The sequence below is a fragment of the Glycine max genome, chromosome 13 (assembly GCF_000004515.6).
Source record: "Glycine max cultivar Williams 82 chromosome 13, Glycine_max_v4.0, whole genome shotgun sequence".
NCBI lineage: Eukaryota > Viridiplantae > Streptophyta > Magnoliopsida > Fabales > Fabaceae > Glycine > Glycine max.
In genome coordinates this window covers 26,275,298-26,293,461 of record NC_038249.2, presented here as the reverse complement: position 1 = coordinate 26,293,461, position 18,164 = coordinate 26,275,298, and the positions used below count along the sequence as shown (strand labels likewise).

Here is an 18,164-nt window from a genome sequence, read left to right as displayed (position 1 = left end):
CATTAGGCCCAGGGTGGCGGAGGATCTCGACGCGGATTTATGTTAGTGGCACTTTTTTATTTTGTTATAAACATTATGTGGATTTTTTGTTTAGGAAATTCGATACGGAAAGTTCATGAAGGATGATTTTTTCCCCTGAAATGATGAATGGCACAAATAATAATTAGTTCTTAGTGCTCTGTTATTGTCTTGGTATCCAAAAAATTGCAAATAGTAGCCGTTGAAGTGAAGAGGAAAGGGTGTGATGGCATGTTGCCCCCTCTCTTCTATTGGTTTCATTTATTTAAAAATTAATAAATAAGTGGGGGTTAAAAACGGACACTTTGGGTTAATTTTTTGAAAAAAAAAATCATATTAATTATATTTTCTTTAATTAGAAATAATAATAAATGTAGTAGTAGTTCAAAGCCACTGGTAAATGAAAACTGCTAAAATTTACAAATCAACGGCATCATTTTGATTGAAGATAAAGGATTTAATTGAATCAATTTTAAAAATAAAAGAATATAATTGCATAATAAAAAATATAAGGAACCTAATTGAGTATTTTAAATAAACTAAGGAATCAAATTCGACATTAAATCTTTTTGTTGTACATGTAAATGATAATTTTGATGGTGAATATGTAAATTGATGATATTTTAATTTGAAAATAATATATATATATATATATATATATATATATATATATATATAAAATTAGGCTTGAATGTTTCTTTCAAAAACAAAAATTCGAGTGTGTAAAAGGTACAATATTTTTTTACAATTTTTACATGTCCATGTGTTTTATTCCTTTAAGGATTAAGGTTGTTTTTGGCATAGAAGAGAGAAATAGAATAGATAGAAATAAAAAGAGATAGTGAAAATAATTGAGAAATGAAATTATAAGTTGATGTGTTTGGTTAAAGAGAAATAGAAAAAAGGTGAGTGAAAATAAAAGAAAAATAACATAGTTAATCTCATCAATTTTAAAATTATTTCTTTGTATTTCTTCAGCAACCAAACATCCTTAACTTATTTCTATCTCACCAATATTATTTTTTTCCTTTTGTTCCAAACACCAGCCCTAATAAGAGAAATAAAAAAGTGTGGGTTTGAGTTTTTGATGAAGGGTTTCAAAAGTATGATGGTTAGTAAAATGAGTTTATGATCATGTTTGACTATCCCTCAAAAGTATGTTTTAGAATTTATTTATTTTTGTCTAAAAACTCAATTTGAAAAGAAAGTTAAAAAACTTAAAAGATACTTTTGTAAACTCAATTTGTAAACTTGAGCTTAATTCAAATTCAAGTTTGCAAATAATAACCAATTTACATATTCATGACCAAATGATCATTTACCTATAATTCTTAAACATAATACAATTTTTGTAACAAAAAAAAATCATACAATTTATCCATTTTTTAACCTGTTTGTGTTGAATGTGTTTAATTTTCTTTCATTCAAAAATTTGATTTGCATAATTAGATATTATTAATTGAGTTTAATATTTATTTACTAACGGTATAAAAAATTTATATTATTATTTAATTACAAATTATTATTGTTTAAATTATTTTAAAAATTAATAAATTTATAATAATTTGTTGTAATTAGATTATTATGTAAAAATATTTATAAGGTGCATTATCCTTTTTTTCATATTAATTAATATATTTGAGCGAGGGTTGAATCAATCTTAAATATCAATTGAAAGCACCAGCCACCTACCCTATATTATACGGCTTCAATTCAGTTCTGTCCATCGAATAACAAAGAGAAACGCAATCTTAGACAACACAACACCATTCATTTCATTTCATTTGATTTTGCGAGAGAACGGAACAACAACAACAACGATCAATGATTCGAAGCCTTGCTCTGCACTTGGCTGCACGATTCCGACACAACCACAACCTCGTGCGTCTTTCTTCTTCTTCTTCTGCCGCTTCTGCCTCCACTCTTCATCATGCCACTCCCTCTCCTTCTTCCTCTGAGCCCGTTCACATCACCCAAAACTGCGTTCGAGTACGTTCCCCTTCCCAATTTTATTCTTTTTCTTATCATATATCATTTTCAGATCCAACTATGTTTGTTTCTATGCGCCGCTGAAACTGAATCCGGAAACAAAATTCAAGCTTGTCTATTCTTCTCTGCAATTCCGTGACACTTTTTTTTTTTTTTGTAAACCCAATACACTGAAAAGATTATTAATTATTTTTATTTTTCATGTTTTGGTCACGTGAACAGAGCCTTGATTTGTGTTTGGCAAGTGCAAAATTGGAAGAAAAAAAATGTTATAATTTGTTGTTTGTCTGATATATTCGATGTTAGTATTAGGAAAGGCATAAAACATGCTATTGTTTGGATGCTGCTGGTTGAGCTAATAACAGCTTATAGCATTGTAGATTCAATATCCTCCTTAAATTCGATTAAATTAACTTGACTTCTAGAGGCTAGTGAGAAGTGAGACTATGATGTTTGTGTTGGAATTTCTCCATAATTACTGGAAGGAAAATGCTAACCAGTGCCCTTTCTGCACTGGTTAAGAAACTTAAAAGTAGAAAGATTTTTATTGGGAGGCGTAAAATTGCACTGCCCATTATCTTTTTTGTGCTCTCCTATGATTTACACAATAAATACTTGCTCCTTTAAGGACACTGGCTAGCAAGATCCTTTAATGGAAAACCACAATTTGACCAAATACAAGGAACCCTGCATAGGTGATTGTCCTAAGGTCCAAAACAACATTTGCTAAAACCCAAGGTTGCTGGTTGTCCCCTGGAAGCCCTAGGAAGAGCAAGTTCTATTGTTATTTGTTAATCCTTGATGTCATTCTGCTACCTTCACATACTTTTACACTTTCATTTAATGCCCATTTTTTTTAGTTAAAAGAGTAAGGAATTTTGTATTGTTATTTCTGAGAGTCTGTAGATATAGAGGAAGGTGTTATCTAAGTTAAGCATGGCTGCCTCAAGTTGAAAATTTAGTCTATTTTTCATTGAAATGGAAGAAACTAAGGCACTCCTGTCTCTCCAACTAGAGGCATGGCTGCATGATAGGCTCTGTAAATAATTAACAAGTAAATGCATTCCAAAATTGATTTTCATGCTTCAGTGGTCTATTATGATGACCTATTGTTTTGTTTAAATCCATGAAATTTACATATAGTTTGATTCATGGACCCTCACCTCCATGCCTGCAAATGCAATTTCATATAAGTCAAAGAAGCTATGTATCATTACCTCATTTACCTGTAACCAATACTGAGTTATTAACCCATTTCTACAACTTATTAACATGTAACAGAGAATGAAGGAACTGGAAGGTAGTGAATCATCAACAGATGGAAAAATGCTTCGTTTGAGTGTGGAAACTGGTGGATGTTCTGGATTCCAGTATGTTTTTAATCTAGATAACAGAATCAACTCAGATGACAAGTAATTACCTTTTTCCTAGTGAAATTTCTGTGTCCTGGACTCCCAGGCATGAATGCTCTATGCCCTTTTGTCTTTACAACTTTTATTATTATATTCACAGAGTTTTTGAGAGAGAAGGAGTTAAATTGGTCGTTGACAACATATCATACGATTTTGTAAAAGGGGCGACTGTTGATTATGTTGAGGAGCTAATCCGTTCAGCTTTTGTGGTAAGTCAAGTACACTTGTGAGCTCTGCATGACCTATTCCTTTTCTTTTTCCCTCAAAACTATCTTCATTATTTGCACTTCACCTTTATTGTGACATGGGACTTTAGTATTGTGGTAACAACTAGGGAAGAATGTTTCCTTACACAAGTTTGGGAATTGATGGCTTTTGAGAAATAATTGTTTCTTTTTATTTATTTTTTCTAAAGCTCTTTAAAAAGTTACAAATAAAAGAAGAGAAATTTCCTCAAAATCAGCTAATCCAAACATGCACTAGACTCTAGTATTGTTTTTGGAAATTTTCTTTTAAAAACTCCTGCAATTCACATCTATTTAGCTCCTTTATGTATGTTAACTTGAAGGCAGCCTACTTTAGGAAATGTTCATCACAGTGATTGTTGGGGTGTTGCTGATTTGCATGTATTAATAGTTAGTTTGAATTGGAGAACAATTCACTTCTATGCCATGGTTCAGATTTTTTATAGGTCTCATAAGAGAAGAAATAATATGAATTGAGAAGAACAGCTCTTGTATTACTCACTGTCCAAGGGTATCAAACACCCTTACAAGGGAGAATGGTCCCTTACAAGTTACCACTGTAATACAGTTTCTTTTACAGAACTCTTACTGACTTCCCTTATGTTATTTCCTCTTATTTATACTTACCTACCTATAATTCACTTAACTAACTGCACCCTTATTCCTCATAGAATATATATACTTTTAGTATCTCCTGATCTCTAATAATTTCAAAGGACATTAAGGCCCTATACAATCTTTTGAAATCTTGGAAATTTAAAAAAGCAAAAGAAATTGGGAACTTATCTGAGTTTTCAGAAAAAATTCCTGGGTGAACCTTGAATTGCTCTAAATCTAAATAGATTTGACTTGATTTGTAATCAACCAAGTAATGCCTTTAGATGTTGTTAGAAGTCTTTTGATACTAAAACATTAAGAAGCATCGTTCATGACTGTGATATTATGTTTTGTTATCCTGTGTAAGCACAATCAGTGACAACCAACTGCCACCAAGTTATTTGGGTCCACTGTTGAATTATTTCAGAACCATGTTTTCTCTTATGTTTCATTTCATGGTATCATGCATTCATGCTTATTAAAGAGAAAGTTTTGCGGCAAAACCTTAAAAATGGTGTGTATGGTTTGCACCAAGTGCAAAACTATTAAGTTGTATATCTGAAGAGAATTTTTTATGTGAAAAGTCACATAACTGTTGGTACAGTAATGTGTATATGAAGAGTGCAAGGGAGAGAAGGAGCACATCATTATCGTACTCTGTTATATGGTTGCATATTAGCATCATTATGGTACCTAATTGATGACAAATTTACAGTCAGATTCTGGTTTCATGTACAGGTGACTGAAAACCCCAGTGCAGTTGGTGGTTGCAGTTGTAAAAGTTCCTTCATGGTGAAACAGTAGTGATTTTCTTAGTCCTTGCCCCTTCACCCTCTGCTCAGGTTTTTTTGTAACCAATTTCGGCTCTTTTATTCCTCTAAAAAGGACGATTCATTGAACTCAAGGTAAAATTTATTGCTTGTACAATGCTCTCAATGTAAGATGCAGTTGTCCTAGTAACAAGTGATCCATTATACATTCATGGAACTCAGATATCAATAGGTTTTTTTGCAGCTGATCCCTAAAAGAAAAGGTGTCAACCTTCTTGGTCTAGCCTGGTTTGACATTACTACTTTGTAATTCGAAATTTAAGTAGTGAAATAAGTGTGAATTTGATATTCCATTGCATCAAAGTTGATCCATATCCACAACAGCAAATATTTATAGCTTATGCATCTGCAGGAATGTTTTGTAGCGTTTCGTTTTTTTTTTTTACCTCTCCAAAAGCACATCCAAGACGTCCACTTCCAAAATGTTATTATATACAATGACTTAGTCTGTTGGTCAGACACATCCAGTGAATCAGAAATATGCCGCACTATATTGTGTATAGTCTGTTCGGTCCTAAAAAGTATAATTTCCTGTCGGTTTTTTTTCTTTTTGAAGGATAATTTCCTGTTAGTTAAGTTCTTCAAAATATTAAAATTCTGAAAGTTCAGAATGTTTATCTCTTTAATCCTTTTGTTAGAAACCTTGGTTAACGTTCGGTTTTTATGTGACTTAGTTATTGTCAATATAGTATCTCAACTAAACCACCTAAGTATCATCCTATATAAAAATTAGACAAATACTGATCAGTGTCCCTAAGACATTAGTTAAAGAATTAAAATGAGAAATATTAAGACATTAGTTAAAGAATTAAAATGAGAAATATTTTTATTGGGATGTGCAAAGTTTAGATGTACATGATTTTTAGGTTCTTTTATGATTTTCATGATAAATATTTTTTTCTTTTAATTTTTTAACCGATGTTCACTTGTCAGTAAGATCCTAAAAATTATTACTCCCTATGTCACATTAATTTAGGTTATTTTACAAAGACTAAGAAAAATCAATAAATAAATGAAAAAGAATGTTAATTTTACAAAATTAGTTTTATCATCATCAATCCATTTTTGTTTTTGTAACATGTATCATTAATATTGTAAAGAATATAAGTAAAAAATAATATTTTATTGAAAATTTAAAATGACAATTATTTTGAAACAATTTTTTTTTTTTACAAAATGATTATTATGGGATGGAGACAATAACATAAATATCAGATTTTTCCTTCACTCTCATTTCTTATCTTCTTCACCTTCTTAACATGCCTTTTGTTTTTGGACCATGATTAAAATTTATGGTTAATTCAGAAAAAAAAATTATGGTTCCAACATATATAAAGACAACGGAAATTTCATCCGTAAGAAGACAATGAGGTAGGGTATTTTCAGAAAATAATTTAAAAAATGGTTAAGGTGATGTATTTAGTAAAAAGAGGTGCGAAAAGGCTCCAAAGATAAATCGTCACAACTCATTCCATGAACACCACATTCTTATAGTAGTTCCATAAAAATAAAGAGGTTTTTCTTGACCATGCTAAATTACCAACCAATTAGCCTCTACCTGGAACAGATGATGAATGGATCTAAAATACCTGTTTAAGATTGAAAATTAAATAATCAATACCGAAACAAAGACGAACAAACTTAAATTTCCTTAAGAAATGGTCGAGCCTAGTATGTACTATTTACTATTTTAATCTCTTTCAATTAAAAATGTATTATTTCAACTATTTAAATAAATTTTCCATTTACAGCCCAATATAAGAGCAGTTTTGCAAATGGGTATTCACCATGAGAGCCATAAGCTATCTATATGAAAGTTTGTCTTCAGTGTCACATGTTACAATTTTGTTAGCCATGTGTCACTATTATGATGTTTTATTTTTTTTCATTTTTTTTTATCTTTCCTCCATTTCTTAACACACGTTTCTTCTCACCATCTGAAGTTATTTGTACTATTAATGTTTTTTAGTAAAAAATATAAAAAGTATTAATTAATGAGTTTTTTTCATATGAAGTTATTTGTACAATTAATGTTTTTTAGTAAAAAATATAAAAAGTATTTAATTAATGAGTTTTATTAAATTAATTGATAAAATCTTATTTTATGATGAAAATTATTTTATTTGTGGTAGAAAAAAATTAATTGGAAGTTATTTTTAATTAAATGAATATTCACTTAGATGTATGTTTTAACGAGGCAAGGACAAGTAATAAGCTAGGTACATAATTTATATTTATTTAAATACCTTTATAGTATATATAAAAAATAATGTTTTTTTGTAACTTCTCATAAAAACATATAAACATATTCTTGAAGAGGAAAAAAAATTTAAAATTGTGACTAAACTTCAAATTGAAGATTGTTATATCAAAAACTAATAAGTCTGCATTACATCAATGAATTTAATATATATAAACTTATTGGTATATTTACAAGTCTTTTTAGAGCATGGATAAAAATCAACATGATCCGAACAACCGCATCGGCTAGTTATGTTTTATAATATGCTTTGTCCAAAGGTGACGCGTGAATGACTGAGCTACCCACTACAAAGGTTTAATCCAAAATGGGCTAATTTTATTAAGCTGACTCAAATAGATAGAGTCGTAGTTTTCGTTTCTGATCATGTTTGTTACTGGTTACTCAACTTCATTTTTCCTTGCGAAGGGATTGGTCACAACAATCTCTGCCCAGTTGCATAGGAAGTTAGAAACCATGTTACCACTTACCAGTGATGCAAAGTGAAACTTACACGCAACAGCAATTTTCCATACACAGAATTTCAGAAAAAAGTTTTATATATATATAAAAACAAGTGAATACAATTCAATGTTCCCTGATAAAATTCAATACAGAAATGTGAACTAATTCAATACTGTATATTTCCAAATAGTCATTGAAATCAAGCTTTTACAAACATAAAGCATTTAACAAGTTGCTAAAGCTAAAACCATTATTTAACTCGTGATGTTCACTCTTCTGATTGCCTTTGCCCTAGTACAGGAATGTCTTCATATCGTTTCTGCAGAAGAAAATGGATTGTTGAAGTGCAAGAGTGAATCTATTTTGAAGGTAAAATGGAAAAAGTATCATTGTATCATAACAATCAGAAGACTCAAAGTTAGTGCTTGGTAGTTGATACAAGTACAACCATCGTAGCTACCCTCCTTACTAAACCCTTACCCCCCAAAGCCTAACTGAAAAGAAAAGAAAAAAATAAATAGAAAATGAACTGCATTAGAGGACCAAAACATCAATGTGACTTACACTCTACTTTGATCAATTATATAATAAAAGTAAACACTAGAAAGGAACTTAATTTACATATTTGGATTAAAGTCATTAAACAACTCTATTTTCTTTCTCATCGTTTTTTAGGAGTTTTATCATGGAAGCAAAGCTATCAACAAGTGAATGCTATAGAAAAGGGAGGAACTAGACAGATATGACAATAAGACGTAGAAGTGAATATCAATTTATGCCTCCTGATAAATTTCTCAATTCTTAAAACAAAGAAAGCAAAAGGGGAAAGGACGGCATAGAGTGAGACAGAGTGTTGACATTTCAGAGAAAAAAGTCTTCTGAAGTTCTATATTTTTGTTGTAGGGAAGTTTCAAAGCTCAGAAAACAATGCAAAATATTAAATTCAATTGATATTGATATCACCTCTATAAAACAGTGTGATCAATTATCAAAGAAAGCACAAAGCAGTATTGCCCAAGCATAATGTGTTAAAATTGTGTGATCCCCAAATAACACAATCACACAGATGAAAACTGAAGCTAAACTATTTGCAACTACGTAGTATGCAGAGAGTGTGACATTGCAACAGATTCAACTGCAATGTGTTAACAATATCAAGTAACTCAAAAATAAATGTAGGAATGCAGGTAAACAAACACATAATCAGCATAAACACCCAAGCAACAATGGCCAATGTATAAGTTTTAACACACAAAATACAACACTTCAGATATGCCGATAGCAACCAAGAGAGTGTTAGTTCATCAGAGGCCCAATTGAACAACAGGCCAAGACGTACTATAGTTTCAAAAAAATAACAACACTTGTCATCGTCTAATCTAGAATACTAAATACTTGGATTGAAACTTTGCAGGTACACTATACCTATAAGCCTGAAACAATGACGATTCCTCCAAGAGGGATCAAGTTACTCTAAGAGTAACTTTAAAAGAGTTATTCCTCATCTCACCATTCATTTTCTAAAAAACCAATGGTTGTAAAGAGTGACTAATCTTAACCATTAGATTCCAAGAAAATAAACGGTGAGATGGAAGCAGATCCCTCCTCTTCGATGAAACTTAGAAATGTAATCCCTTTCAAAGTGTATTAAAGTGTGTAAAATTCAATCACAAATGACCATGTATGTTAAGTTTGTTAACTTTTATAATAATTACTTTTGAAAGTGATACATACCATGACATCTAAATACTTGGATTGAAACTTTGCAGGTACACTATACCTATAAGCCTGAAACAATGACGATTCCTCCAAGAGGGATCAAGTTACTCTAAGAGTAACTTTAAAAGAGTTATTCCTCATCTCACCATTCATTTTCTAAAAAACCAATGGTTGTAAAGAGTGACTAATCTTAACCATTAGATTCCAAGAAAATAAACGGTGAGATGGAAGCAGATCCCTCCTCTTCGATGAAACTTAGAAATGTAATCCCTTTCAAAGTGTATTAAAGTGTGTAAAATTCAATCACAAATGACCATGTATGTTAAGTTTGTTAACTTTTATAATAATTACTTTTGAAAGTGATACATACCATGACATCTAATTAGTTGACACATTAATAATACAGAGAAATTAAACTCATGAAAATCTTAAAACCTAAATACTATACTACTAGGATAACATCAAAGATTTGAAACACAGAGACCAACAACAAGAATAAGACGCAAACAAAGCATAATTTCAGTTCGAGCAAAGGAGTAGATTAAGTACCCCAACGTTATTGTGCTCCCAGATCTTGTGAACTCCGTAATCCACAGCCTGAAACCGCAAAAACTGGAACCTCAGCTTATAAACAAATAGCAATGTAAAGTCCAAAGCAAACTAATTGAATAAACTATTTGCACAAAAAAACGCGCTTGTTGGAATTGAAGGGGGAAAGGGGGAAGACCCGCTCTCCGAGGAAGGCGCCGGCGATGATGAAGGTGACGTAGACGGAGTTGCGGCGCATGAGGACCTTGTAGAGGCTTTCGAAAACGCCTCCTCCTCTGCTTCTTCGAGGCACTGAATCCATTACCTCTGTTAGGGTTAGGTTAGGGTTTCAGATCTCTTCTCTTTCGCAAGTGGACGGAGAATGAGTCAACGAGGTGAGACCGGTTCACGGTGGCTGCTCAGAATTCAACAACCGCGAATGATGAAACGTCAACCCAGAATGTTCTTCGACGAGGTTGTTTAATATTCTCTAATACGCAGCGTTTGACCATTTTTATTAATGAATATTTAAATATGGATAATTACTTACACGAATTCTTTTGAACTTTTTTTTTTTTAGAAACGTGGGCTTAAAATTTCAAAAGAAAAGGACTACATCAAAAAAATTCAAAACGCCCATTGTTTTCTGCACCCGATAGGAATGTTAAAACACCCCAAATGGACAAAAATGCCCTTTAGGATTCCTCATTTTCCTTTTTCCATTTGCCTGCTTCCAAAACACCTCTGACCTTTTTTTCTTTCTTCTTGAACGTCCACCATTTTTCTTTGTGCATCGACGCCTATCTAGCACTGTTGTGAAAGGTAGATTGGAACAACTATTTCGTAACCATACATGTATTATTCTTTTAGTTTCAAAATAGAAAAACCAAAACATACAGCAAGAAATCCGCCCTTGCGAAACACACTATCCAAAATTATATAATTTTGGATTAAGTAATCCGGAGAATAAGTTATTTTTGAAAAATATGTTTACATAATTCCAAATTGGTTGTTTCAAAATTATGTAAACATTGTTCAGAATTATGTTTTCTGGAAACAATCTATTCTCTAGATTACTCAATCATTAATTTAGAGTGGGGTGTAAGAAGTAAAGACCCATTAAAACCAGTCGGGGATAGACCTGCCCATGAGGAAGAAGTGCCTCAAGTGTTATTTGCACCACTTAATTTTATTAATATTACCCCTTTTATTTTATTTTTTTCAAAAAATATCCCTTTTCCATAAACAAAACATTTTGGAATAGGGTAAATTTTCAACATATTTTGGAAAATAGTTTTAGGAAGTGTTAAAAATTTAATTCATTTGGAAAGTACTTTTCCATAGCCAATTTTTAGAAGAAAAAAATTGCTTTTTTTATGCGTTGATATACTCACTTTTTCGATTTCTTTTATAATTTTTTTAAAGTTTAAACAATCTGGTTGATTATCAATGAGTAGCCAATAATAACTATTTTTAGTAGCTTCTTGACAATTCATGAAATTGGTTTTAGTTACCATACTCCCCTTTGACTCACATGTAAGCAAAAAAGTTGTTTTGTAACATGGATACAAATATAAACAAATTTAATTAATTTTACCCTTATTATATTATTCTTAAAATACTCTTAATTTTAGGAATAATCTTATTTTTTACTTGAAATTAATAAAATTAAATGATTTTAACTAACTTTGTTAATTAGTGTGAAAATAATTATTTTTACTTATATATAAGTTCAGATAGAGTATTTAAGACGATAATTTAGTGGCACTAAAAAAAAGTAATAAGTAATTTAGTTGGACTTAAATATTTTGATGATAGTGAACAATATGGCAACTTTTAGGTATAAAACTAGTACGTACTTGTGCATTTGCATGTGTCATTGTCCTTATGTCGCATGTTTAAAATAAATTTGTTTATAAAATTAATTTTTTTATTTAGACAAATGTACTTAGCTAATTAAGTTCTTCAAATGATGGAAATATTGAGAGAGTATTAAAAAAGAGAAAATTTCTATACATGAAATTATTAAAAGTTGAATAAAAATTATTTTATAATAAATGCATTTGATTAATTAGATTTAAAATAATTTCGAGTGTAAAATTTTTAACCTCATAAAATAAATATTATTTAATAAAATATTTATTTATATTATTTAAAGTTATTTTATATCATTTCTAAGCATAAATATTTTTATAAGATTTAAAAGTATAAAAAAATGTTGTTGAGTTTTAGATATGAAATTGTGCTAAATACTTGAAAAAAGATATATCACCTATAGTGGTGCTAAAAACTAAAACTATTTTAATTTCTGGTATTTTAACGAAGTAAAAAAAAATAAGTTACAGTAAGAAATATATGATAGATTAATTTTAATATAATTTAATATATATTCATGTAAAAAAAGTAACATTATTATGTAAATACTAATTAACAATTTTTTATATATGAAGTTATAAAACATAGAGTCAAAATATTATTTTATAATAAATATATTAATTAATCAGATTTAAATTAATTTTTTATAAAAATTTCAATTTCATAACATAAATATTATTCAATGAAATATTTATTAATAATTTTTTTAAATTATTTTATATGATTTATAAGTAAAAATAATTTTATCGGAATTGAGAGTAAAAAAAATTGAAACTTAGGGACGAAATTTTATTAAATACTCGAGAAAAGATATTTTCACTTATAATGGCTCTACTTGAGCTGAAAAATATTGCATCCCCATGAATGATACTTATAGTTTTTTCCATCAAGAAAGTAAAACTAATTCAATTTATATTTTACTAATGAAGTAAGTTAAAATTATTTTGTAATTAGTTATTTTGTAAATTATTTTTAATATGTTTAATTATATATTCATGTAAAAAAAATGAACATCATTATATAAATATTAATCAATAAAATTTTAGTGTATGTTAAACATAGAGTCAAAATATTATTTTATAATCAATATATTAACTAATTAAATTTAAATTAATGTTTAGTACAAAGAAATTAACTTCTTAATATAAAAATTATTCAAAAAAAATATTTATTTATGAAATAATTAAAAATGATTGACTGGAGCAGGATTGTCTTTCGTGAATGATATTTATTATCTTTACCATTAAAAAAACTAAAACTAATTTAATTTCTGATATTGTTAATGAAGTAGTTTAAAAATATGTTATAATAAATATATATTTAATAAATTAATTTTAGTTAACTTTATTATATATTAATGTAAAAAAAATAATATTGTTATATAAATATTAATTGATAATTTTATTTAAAATGAAATTGTTAAACATAGAATCAAAATATTATTTTATAATGAATCTATTAACTAATTAGATCTAAATTAATGTTTAGTATAAAAATTTCAACTTCATAATATAATATTATGCAATAAGATATTTATTTGTGAAATTATTTAATATAATTTATAAATAAAAACAATTTTATAGGATTTGAAAGTAAAAAAAAATAGTTTTAGGAGTGAAGTTGTGTTAAATTTTAAATAGTCTTTACCATTAAAGCATAAAATTAATTTAATTATTGGTATTGTTAATAAATTATTATAAAACAATTTTATAATAAATGAAACTTAGTATACTTTTTTATATATTCATGTAAAAAAATTAATATTATTATATAAATATTAATCAATAATTTTTTACATGAATTTATTAAAAATAGAGTCAAAATGTTATTTTACAATGAATATATTAATTAGTTAGATTTAAATTAATATTTAGTATAAAAATTTCAACTTCATAGTATAATCTTATGCAATAAGATATTTTTTTTATGAAATTATTTAAGATTATTTTATATGATTTATAAGTAAAAATAATTTTATAAGATTTGAAAGGAAAAAAAATTGTTGAGTCTTAGGAATGACTTGTGTTAAAATCTAAATAGTCAAAGAAAGAAATTTGTCACTCATATTGATCTTACCTAACTTAAGAATGTACCTAACTTAAGAATGATCGTCTTCAAGTGAATAATATTTGTAGTCTTTATCATAAAAGACTAAAATTAATTTATTTTATTTATATTATTATGAAGTAATTTAAAACTTTTTTGTAACAAAAATATTAATAATAAATTATTTTTAATATATTTTGATACATTCATGTAAAATATTTAACATTGTTATATAAATATTAATCAGTAAAACTTTAGTATATAAAGTTATTAAACGTAGAGTCAAATATTATTTTATAATAAATATTAACTAATTAGATTTAAATTAATATTTAGTATAAAATTTCAACCTCATAATATAAATATTATTCATTATTCAGCAAAAATATTTTTTTTATGAAATTATTTTAAATAATTTATAAGTAAAAATAATTTTATAAGACTTAGAAATAAAAAAAAATTGTTGAATCTTAGAAACAAAGTTGATTAAATACTCAAAGAAATAGATTGGTCACTTTTAATGATCCTACCTGATTGGAACAAAATTATCTTTGTCAATGATAGTTTTGATTTTTATCATTACAAAACTAAAACTAATTATATTTTATTATATATTGATTTCAAAAAAATAACATTTTTTTTACTGAACATTGTTGTAGGGATAAAAATTAACAATATTATATACATATTAATAAACAAAAATTTCATATATGAAGTTATGAATCGTGGAGTCAAAACATTTTTGCATATATTCTATCTTGTAAAAAAATTAAAACTAACTCAATTTATTATATTATTGATGAAGTGATTAAAAACTATTGTGTATTAATAATATATTTAATAAATTAATTTTAATATATTTATTACTCCATTCATCTCTAAATATAATTAAGACTCTTTAAATTAATTTATACCCTTTAAGAAAGTTGGTTTACTTAGTTAGTAACACTAAATTTGCAAAATTTATATTATTTTTCAAAATTACCCTTCATCATCTTTCTCTTCCACTAATTACTTTCAATCTAATTAATTAATGTGTATTAGTCTTATTCTCCAATTCTTATCAGAGTGGTAATCCATTTTCATATTATTTATTATAAATTAATTAAGAGTATTTTAGTAAAGAAATAATTAATACAAAAGATAACTTGAAAAAAGTTTTATAAAAAAGAAAAAGAAAATTAAAAAAGTATTATATTTATCTAAAAGAAAAGTAACATTTAACATTATTATATACAAAATTTTAGTATATAAAGTTATTAAACCTATAATCAAAATAGTATTTTATAATAAATATATTAATTAATTAAATTTAAATTAACGTTTGGTTAAAAATTTCAACTTTATAATGTAACTATTATTCTTATTAAAGAAACAAAATGTAAAAAAGAAAGAAAAGATATAAATAGAAAAAAAAACATTAGAACAAAAGAATTAAAAAAATAAAAGAAAAAGGAAATATATAAAAACAAAGAAAGATAAGAGACAGAGAAAAAGAAAGTGAAGAGAAGATAGAGAAAAAAAATAAAATAGGAGGGAGTGGGGGAGTGCGGAGAGTGGGAAATTAAGTAAGAGAGGGAGGGAGAGATACTTATGCACAAGGTTTTGGTTTTCTCAGGATAATGTAGATGATGACAAGAAGAATAGAACTTAGAACCTTTGTGCAACTTAATTAGGACCTTAGTATGATAGTGTTAAATATGAAAGAGAAATATATAAAACAATGGAATTTAACTGAATAATGGTAAAGTCCCATTACATTAACTGTGTCTTTCTTTTTTATAATGTAACCAAACTTAATCATCAACTTAATTCAACTTTAATTTATTTTATAACCAAACCTACATTAACTCAAATTTGCAAAAAGACTAAAATAACTGTATACTTTCTCTAAAAAAAACTGTATACTAATTAAAAAAAAAGTAAACAATTGTACACTCTTATATTTGGTAGTTAAATTTCAATTTTCCATACTTTCTGTGAAACTTTTATTATTTGGAAGCCACTCTAGGCACAAAGTTGAACTAAATAAACAACTTAAACATCAGTTAAACTCTATTATCCCTTTATTTTATTTTGTTTGTTCGATATATTAAAATGTGTTCAAACTTTTAATATTGGACAAACATTTCATTTCAGACGCTTCAATAAAAAATAAATAAATAAAGAAGTTGTTCAATTAAACTATGGTTTTGGTTAAACTTGTTTTAAAATACTTTTATATTTGAAGCATTGTTTTAAAATACTTACTCTTATGTTAAATCTTTGATTTTTAGTATTAAACTCTATTGCTATATTATAAAGCGGGATTTCCTAAATTCATCATATATATTTGGTTGAAATGGAATGTTCATCTATTCTTACATTATAAAATTTAGTTTTTATTCTTAAATAAAAGTATTTTTAAGAATTATTTATTTTCTCATTAAGTCACATGATTTCTCTTTCATTAAGTATCATACTTTATTTATTTATTTCTTTTATTCCAGTTAAATACTATTGCTTAATTAAGTTAATCTCGATTTAATTTTAAATTAAGTTTTAAAATTTATAATTCTTGACATTTAATTGACACGCTATATTAAATTAAAAATATATATTTTAAGATGATAGAAAAGTTTTTAAGATTAGAATATTATTCAATCCTAATATCAATTTAATTCTGACATAAAATTATATTTTTTAACAAATATTTTTTTTATAATTTTTCTCTTTAACATAACTCCCATTCAATAAAATAAACTATATATACTCTATTGTCAAAGAATAATAATATTTTTATCATATATTTATATTTTATGTCAATTTTTTTAATAAACTTATAATTAAAATAGCTATTCAATGAATGAAAAATTCTAGTTTAAACTAATTTATTTCTGCATAAAAAAACAATTTATTTGTGATCGAATTGATTGTCAATTCCTCTCTAGGTTGATGTTTGCTAGCTGCTATCTTCTCAAATCATTGAAGGATACGTTCAAATATGGCATGGCATCTATGAAAATATCAAACGCTTCCAAAATCATCAAATAACGAAGGATGTAAATGTATACATATCCAAAACAAAACATCATCATATGATTATTCTTCATACCATAACCAATAACAATTAATATATGGTTTGTCACTGAATGAACTGAATAATCCACATAATAAAACATTGATGAAAAATTCAACACCTGTTCTCGATTCTCAATCCACCCGATGTGGCTCTTCTACCTTCTTCAACCAAAGCCGTTCGTGCCATCACGATTCTGCTTGGAACCAAAGGAGCATCAAATGCTGTGCAATCAATCCAATCCTTCAAGAGCTCCTCTTGCCCCCATATGTCAGGAATCCAAACTCTTCCAGCCACTTCCACTCTATGCCTCTTCAACCTCTCACGTCCACTATCTTCCCCTTCAACACTAGTTCCTTCTGTTGTAGCATTATAATCCAATGTAATTTCAACCTTGTTGTGGACTTTTGAAGCAGATGGAGTTTGTCCATGTGTGTTGTTATCTTTGCCGCTATACTTCCCTGACTGACAATCTAAGACTAATTCCTCTCCATATCGAGAGTCAAGGACCAATCCCTCCAAATATTGAGATTCATCTTCCTTTTCTTGCCCCATTTGTTTTCCTTTGGGTTGGTGGGGTTTCTTCAATTTCAACGGTTGAGGAGGAATGATATGGCTGTCAGATTCATTAGAGGAGGGATATTGGTGAGCCATTGAGAGGGTTTTCTCTTTCGTGCAGAAAAGGGAGATATAGGAGAGTTTTGTGTTGTGTTGTGTCTATTTTGGTGATTCTGGGTGCTAAAGCTGTGGTGTTGTTCTTTCTTTCTATCTTTCTTTCTCTATTGCAATCTTCTTCTGTGGAAAGGAGAAGATTTTAGAGAGTGGTGTGTTATTGGGTGGGTGAAAAAAACGCAATGCGTGGGAAATTAGTTCACACGTCACCCACTTGGAGACTCTTCATTTGTATGGTAAGTGACAAAGGTACGTGTCTTGTTTGAGGTGGGATTCTTATGATGTGTGGCTTAGTGTAGTTAGTTCCTGCTTGCAAAGTATACAAATTAACTAATTGGGAAAATTTAAATAGGGAAAAGAAATAATAAAAGAAAGAGAGTGGAAGGGGGTGAGCGATTCCTTGGCTGGATTTTTTCAAGGATTGTGAGGTTGATGTTGATCTACAAAACAGTATAGACTATTCTTGGCTTT

The 18,164-nt window shown here is 28.0% G+C and overlaps 3 protein-coding genes across 7 annotated transcripts; 1 reads left to right on the top strand and 2 right to left on the bottom strand.

Moving 5' to 3' along the window:
- Positions 1-1,707: 1,707 nt before the first annotated feature.
- On the top strand, positions 1,708-5,379 carry LOC100527785 (uncharacterized). 3 transcript variants are annotated; one of them, XR_417314.4, is made up of 5 exons: positions 1,708-2,007; positions 3,289-3,419; positions 3,520-3,628; positions 5,000-5,166; positions 5,276-5,379. XR_417314.4 is itself a non-coding variant. In NM_001250427.1 (4 exon segments), coding segments are annotated over 4 exon segments (471 nt in total). In that variant the 5' UTR covers positions 1,747-1,842; the 3' UTR covers positions 5,066-5,259.
- Positions 5,380-7,872: 2,493 nt separating this feature from the next.
- Positions 7,873-10,561, bottom strand: LOC100792906 (cytochrome b-c1 complex subunit 9, mitochondrial). 3 transcript variants are annotated; one of them, XM_003542556.4, is made up of 3 exons: positions 10,242-10,561; positions 10,064-10,111; positions 7,873-8,114 (listed from the first exon to the last, which is right to left on the bottom strand). In XM_003542556.4, the coding sequence occupies exons 1-3, from the start codon at positions 10,362-10,364 to the stop codon at positions 8,064-8,066; spliced, it is 222 nt and encodes a 73-aa protein (XP_003542604.1). In that variant the 5' UTR covers positions 10,365-10,561; the 3' UTR covers positions 7,873-8,063. The 3 variants fall into 3 exon arrangements, with proteins under 3 accessions (XP_003542604.1, XP_014621053.1, XP_040864087.1); XM_014765567.2 differs by having other exon boundaries at positions 10,210-10,552; XM_041008153.1 differs by having other exon boundaries at positions 7,873-8,289; positions 10,242-10,547.
- A 6,458-nt stretch (positions 10,562-17,019) lies between these two features.
- On the bottom strand, positions 17,020-17,820 carry LOC100792377 (uncharacterized). The gene has a single exon (NM_001253015.3). The coding sequence runs from the start codon at positions 17,673-17,675 to the stop codon at positions 17,136-17,138; it is 540 nt and encodes a 179-aa protein (NP_001239944.1). The 5' UTR covers positions 17,676-17,820; the 3' UTR covers positions 17,020-17,135.
- Positions 17,821-18,164: the final 344 nt, after the last annotated feature.

What these genes read in the sequence shown, in the direction of transcription:
- LOC100792906 (XM_014765567.2), bottom strand. Translation starts at nt 10,364, where the DNA reads ATGGATTCAGTGCCTCGAAGAAGCAGAGGAGGAGGCGTTTTCGAAAGC. An exon ending in TCCCCCTTCAATTCCAACAA is followed by an intron (nt 10,112 to 10,209) that starts GCGCGTTTTTTT and finishes TTGCGGTTTCAG; the next exon opens with GCTGTGGATTACGGAGTTCA. An exon ending in GGGAGCACAATAACGTTGGG is followed by an intron (nt 8,115 to 10,063) that starts GTACTTAATCTA and finishes TTTCTTCTGCAG; the next exon opens with AAACGATATGAAGACATTCC.
- LOC100792377 (NM_001253015.3), bottom strand. Translation starts at nt 17,675, where the DNA reads ATGGCTCACCAATATCCCTCCTCTAATGAATCTGACAGCCATATCATT.